We start from the raw sequence: 6,292 nt of genomic DNA on the forward strand, positions 1-6,292 counted from the left end.
GTTGCAGGTTCTATGGGTTCGAAGTATTAGGGTAAAAAACACACTTAACCTAAGTAAGAATAGGACCAATATTTAGCCACTTCCGCACATGCAGTGGTAATAGTGCCAAACACTAATCGGTGTAACATAACTCCTAAAGATGCCCCGTGGAGGGGTGAAACACGTGTTGAGTAATTTGGCGATGGCGGTTTTGTGATTCGCATTCTTTTCCGCATACGCATTTATCAGCGGGCTGGCGGGCGGTGCACTTTATTGCACGACTACCACTGCATGTGGCTAAAAATTGGTCTTTTTCTTACTTAGGATGGACTTCCGCGAGGTAATGCCTGATTCCATTAAACACTTAACCTAAAACCACTTATAAGGTAACGAAGTTCGACGAATCCATGAGAAACCTTGAAGTGGACCGCTTCAAGTTCACCGAATTGTATAAATCAATATTTGTCCCAGTCGCTTACGTACCCGGATTATGTAATATTATTGCACATAGACAGGTTACATATACTATCACTATGATAATATGCTATATCTTAACAATTAAGTTTAAATATAATAATTTTGTTTCAGAATCTCATCAGGAATCTATTTTGGCGATTTTACCTTTATTCCACATTTACGGTTTATCAGTAATAATGCTACACAAATTATCGATTGGTGCTAAAATAGTGACTTTACCTACATTTGAAACTGAAACATATTTGAACGCTGTAAAGAAATATAATGCAAGTGTATTGTATATTGTACCTGCATTAGGTAAGAATCAATGAGCGGTGTTCGTGTAGCTATGTGGAAAATTAAGTTTAACATACATAAGACAATATGAAATCCCTGACAATATAGCGGTGACCTATTTTAGACTAGACTTATTCGTATTTAAAAACCCGCGCAAATATCTTTTCAGATCCTAAACTATTGAAATATTTGAGATAATTTATTTCGGATAATATGCATGCAGGTTTTCAACCAATACATGCGAAAGGCTTACGTCCATCAATGGAGGTCTTGCATCTAAAATAATTATTGATAACTATCTTCTTAATGTTGAAAGGAATGACTTGCATTTGTCAGTTTTATTCATTGTTTTGTCATATACTTTTAGTTAGGTTCTTTTGTACATTTCGCCTTGATTTAATGTTTCTGAAACTGTTCATTTTAATTGCATTTATTTTATTAACAAACATATTTTGAATAGTAGAAACTTAGCGGCAGAAAATAGAGTCTTGCGATTGTAGGTCACGGGTTCGATTCTAGAATCGATTCTAGATTCTACAGTCTTGTATATAATTAACTCTGTACATTGATTATATAGACTTATCACTGCCTCAAACGAGTTTCCAGAGGATGAACAGCAGCATCCTCCGCGTACCATAATATCACACTGCGATCTGCACGCCTGCCAAACGTAGCGATCATGGTATATTCCATATAGATATGTTTGACCTATGCCTTGCAGTGAGCGTTTATAGGCTGAAACGAAGGACATATGGAGATTATTAACAATTACTAAACACAATGTGACTATATCACTAATGATTTCTGAATTCAAATGAACTAGTAAGAATAATTTTAAACTAAAAAGTACTATAGCCAAAGTGGTCAGTTAATACAATTTAATATTCAAATGCACGAAAGTTTAGGTCTTGTAACAGGCGTATATAGATTAAAACGATGATACGCCGATTGCAACCGGCCCGATGCTGGATAGTTAGGAAACTAAATAACGTGAAAAATGTGTAAATTAATTGAAATGTTTCATCTTTTAAACTGTAAATATTAGGTAATAGGGGAAAAAGTTTGGTTTGTCAATGCGCCAAATGGCATCTATTTGTTGTTAATAGAATGCATGCACATATTGTACATATAGATAATACAATTAGTAAATAAGTTAAAACATGATATAAAGATAACAAATGTAAAATAGAAAATGAATATTATAATGCTTCATTATAGTGAGGAGAAAAATAATATTAATAGATTGACATTTAACGGTAAGCAATCTAGGTAAAAATTAAGAAAGTAGTGATTGGGTATCGTATAAGCAAATACAAAAATTAAATTAGAAATAAGCAGAGTAAGTGAAAATGTAAAAAGTAGTAATGATAATAAATATGACCGATATAAAATGTATCTGGCATTTGGCGACAAACAATTACAGGTTGCTCAAATTAAAAAAAAAAAAACAAAAGTTTGTTAACAGGCATAACGATGTATATAGTTTGAATGTGGGCAACATTATGATAAGACTTATCTGGAAACAGAAGTTGGCTGTAATTAAAGTGTTAAAAGTTACTTTTGTATTTTCAAGCTTCAATCTTGGGATCTCATCCGAAGTCTAATAAGGAATATTTATCAAGTGTTCATACATACGCATGCGCAGCTGCACCTCTTCCAGAACATGATATCCGCAAGGTGTTGGAAAAATCAAGGGTAAGTATTTCCAAGATGAACGATGATGATGGGATGTATATTTTTGACAACTTTGAGTGGTTTTACAATACACTCTTGGATAATGTGCATGAATTATCATGGAATAAATTTAACTAAGATGCTACAATTGGCGATACGGGACTCATTATAAAAGCTTATAGCCGAATATTAAGGTTATTAAAGTATCTCTGTAGAGATAGACGCGGTTTCGGTAGATCTGAAACTAGGTGGACGGATAAAATAGTTAATTCGCTGAATGCGGACAGTGAAATCGTGTATCACAGCGATCCTTGAGGAAGTCAGCCTTGCTGTGAACATCTATTGGCTGATGAAAGTATCACTAAATATATAATATATTATTTATTTGATTTAGTAAACTTTACACTCCACAGAAGAAGACGCAAGTGTGAGAAATAAAAAAAAGTTTATAGTAATAAATAGCACAAAAAAATCTAAATTTCAGCCAGATGCTAACTTTGTCCAAATGTACGGACTAACAGAAGTATCACCATTGGCGACTTGCATTCCACGAGGATACAAAAAATACAACAACGTAGGGTTCGCTGTATCCAATACTAAGCTCCGGATTGTTAATTCTGAAGATCAAAGCTTAGGTCCAAATGAGGTAAGACAACTTGTTAATTTTATTTGCGTTTTCTTACAAAGCCCTAATACATAAATGATACATAATATACAAACACATACATAAGGATGTATTAATACTAAACACAACAAGAATTAGTACACCCAACTCTTATGATGATGTTGGAATATTGCGGTTCTTCAATGAGAATAAATACTTTTTAAACGAATTTTTGCTGTGTTTGCCGATCTACCAGCAGATCAAACGCCGCAAGTGAATAGGTCACACGCTCCGAAGGGACCCTGATCACATATCGAGGCTAGCCCTAGAATAGAATCCTCGAGGAAAGCGAAGACGTGGCCGCCCAAAGCAAACTTGGCGACGTACTGTGGACGCCCTCTGCCCATCTTGGGGACATAGGAATAAATAAATGAAAGTAATCTTAGGTGTTGTATAGCGTATTGAATAAGCAAATAGAGAAAGGAACAAAAAGCAGACGCTAATAACAGACTTTTTAATAATAAAAAGAGCAGAAGCTGTTAATAAACGCTCTTTCAGCCCAACAGTTGTGTGTTAGATACGAGTATATCAGATGTTTTTACTGAAGATAGCATTTTTCTTCCAGTCCGTAATAGAGTGCACGCTTTGTTATAAATAAGCGATAAATAGTTGTATAATTGAATTTTGTTCTCATGGATCGAATTTTGGTTTTACACTATTTTCAAATTTTTTGGGTAGTAAGAATTAAGTTTTTGTTTTTTGCACTGCGTTATTACTTCCTTTGCAAGGTTTTTCGGGAAAATATTTAGAGTTTTTCCGTCGCACACGATATTTTTGCTCGTTTTCCTGAGGAACGAATCGTTTAAAAATAGAGTTGGGTGTAATATAAAACTGCTGAGTGCATCACAAAGATTAATGAAAGCATATATTTACTGACTTAATAATAACCGTTATATATGTGAGAATGATAATTGATTATTGTAGTTATATTTTTTAAACACCTTTTTGTTGATAAACTAAAAATCCATTGTAGATGATGTAGGAATACTTATGTTTGTTGAAGGGTATAAATAACGATGCAAAAAGGGCACAAAAACTTTCTTTACGTTTTCTTGAACCGCCGGAGCGTTCGGATCTAAAGATGTTGTTACTTTGTTACTCGTACGTAAAAAGATTCTCCGAAAGAGTTTTATGTTAGAAGTGTGTTGTATTTATCAAAATGATATTAGTAACTTCTGCAAAGCTGATACTCCGTACTTTTTTAAAACATTTTTACGGCTATTTATCTGATCTATAAACATTAATAAAATATCACAGAATATCTAAAGGGTGTTTTTTAAAATTATTGAACAATTGTTAGAATTTCTTCAAGAATTAAAAAAATAATTACAGGTCGGTGAATTATTAATACACGGGCCTCAAATAATGAAAGGATACAGGAACAATCCAGAAGAAACCAAAGCTGCTATTACACGAGACGGATGGTTCCGTACGGGCGACTTGGCATCTATAGATAAAGACGGTGTGGTTATTATACGTGATAGAATAAAAGAACTTATTAAGGTAAACATAATTTACTGATATTACAAAGATGCGTTTACAATAGAGCTAATACATCAGTGTGCACCTGCCCCTGAAGTAACTACAAAAGTTAATTGATATTACGTAACTAGTTTTAATAAACAGTTTAGCGAAAAGTGCTTTAAGAAATGCCGCCATTTTTTATTACGACTAATAAACGAAAATCCTACACGGAATAAAGTATTAAAATCAGGTAAGGACAATGAAACTGGGCAAGTGTCGAATAGAGATATCATATTTAATGTACCGAGAAGGTTTTCCAGAAACAAAAATAAATGGCATGAATAAATATACATATTACATAAAATACTAACAATGATTAGAAAAATATAATTGTAAAAAATCTGTATATTACATAAAATGAAAATGTTATATATTTTAAAAAATAGTTGCAATGTGTAAACACATCTTTAAATTTCTTTACTCTGCTCATTATCATCATTTGTCTCTTTTTATTGGTCACAAAACTGTAGTTGAAATAATGCAAAGTTTACTGTGTTCGATGCATTGAAACCTATTAAATCGTTCTCTTTGTTGTCAATTAAGCTTAACTAACATACAATACTTAAGGCACTCTCAAACCGGGTAGCAACTATTAATGCTACTTCTAACAAGAGAAACCAACTGATTGAAATTCATTTAGTATAAATGTTTCTTCACTTTTTTAAATTGGACAATAACGCCGAGATAACGGTATACTTTAAATAAAAAAACACTATATAAAAATTCATAAATAATGTTATAGTGGTTATTTTAATTTTATTTTTGTATTATTTTAGGTAAAGGGTTTTCAAGTGGCTCCAGCTGAATTAGAAGGTATCCTCAAAGAGCATCCTGATATACTGGACGCAGCAGTCATCGGTGTACCAAACGCGAAAATGGGTGAAGTGCCGAAAGCATTCGTTGTCATCAAAGGAGGTCGAAGGAAAGATAGCGACGGTATTAAAAAAATTGTTAACGATAAGGTGGCCGCTTTCAAGAGATTATATGACGTTGAATTCGTAGAATATTTACCGCGAAATCCATCTGGAAAAATCTTGAGACGAGTTCTCCGAGAAAATTATGTATAGTTCATTAAACTCACTTGGTTTACAAATATTCTAGTAATTATGAATAAATAAGTACGATAGGAAATGAATATGATATTTCATAACCAAACCGTGTCATTCAGAACGAAAACCTTGTCTCTTTTATGTTTCGTATTATTTTTCGTATTATGTAACTATTAAAATTTAATTTAATATCTTCTAAATACATTTAACAGACCTCAACAGATTAAACATAAGTCATTATATAATATGTTGAAAAAGTCATTAGTTTCTTACAATAATAAAATTAAAAAAAAAACTGAGAATATAAGTGAACCATTTGAACTTTAGTTAGGCTATAACGTTACCTGGTTTCAACATTTAAGGATTTTTATTCATTTTTACACGGATTCTTTTAGGGGTGCCCCAGGGCTCTCATGTAGGTCCTTTATTATTTTATATATTTATTAATAATTTTTGTAAAATTTTTGATGTTTCTAATATTAGTATACGTGAAGTCGACCACGTGATATTTTATATTAATAAGGTAGTAATCACCCTGGACGATAAGAGAGAGCCTTTTACAAGAAGACTTTACAATGATTTAAGTACTTTAAAACAAGTTTTACGGAGTTACTCCTTAATACGGAAAAAAATATTACTCATAATTATT

General features: G+C 32.5%; 1 protein-coding gene across 1 annotated transcript; it reads left to right on the forward strand.

The window, feature by feature from the left end:
- Positions 1-578: 578 nt before the first annotated feature.
- LOC137931053 (uncharacterized) lies at positions 579-5,661 on the forward strand. The gene is made up of 5 exons (XM_068774457.1): positions 579-753; positions 2,306-2,427; positions 2,891-3,052; positions 4,403-4,573; positions 5,371-5,661. Exons 1-5 carry the CDS (start codon positions 633-635, stop codon positions 5,659-5,661), a joined length of 867 nt encoding a protein of 288 aa, XP_068630558.1. The 5' UTR covers positions 579-632.
- Positions 5,662-6,292: the final 631 nt, after the last annotated feature.

Source organism: Battus philenor, unplaced genomic scaffold, assembly GCF_028537555.1.
Source record: "Battus philenor isolate CCGP_79_NKW_IND1 unplaced genomic scaffold, ilBatPhil1.0.hap1 SCAF_11, whole genome shotgun sequence".
Lineage (NCBI taxonomy): Eukaryota > Metazoa > Arthropoda > Insecta > Lepidoptera > Papilionidae > Battus > Battus philenor.

What these genes read in the sequence shown, in the direction of transcription:
- LOC137931053 (XM_068774457.1), top strand. Translation starts at nt 633, where the DNA reads ATGCTACACAAATTATCGATTGGTGCTAAAATAGTGACTTTACCTACA. An exon ending in AGGTGTTGGAAAAATCAAGG is followed by an intron (nt 2,428 to 2,890) that starts GTAAGTATTTCC and finishes TCTAAATTTCAG; the next exon opens with CCAGATGCTAACTTTGTCCA. An exon ending in AAAGCTTAGGTCCAAATGAG is followed by an intron (nt 3,053 to 4,402) that starts GTAAGACAACTT and finishes AAATAATTACAG; the next exon opens with GTCGGTGAATTATTAATACA.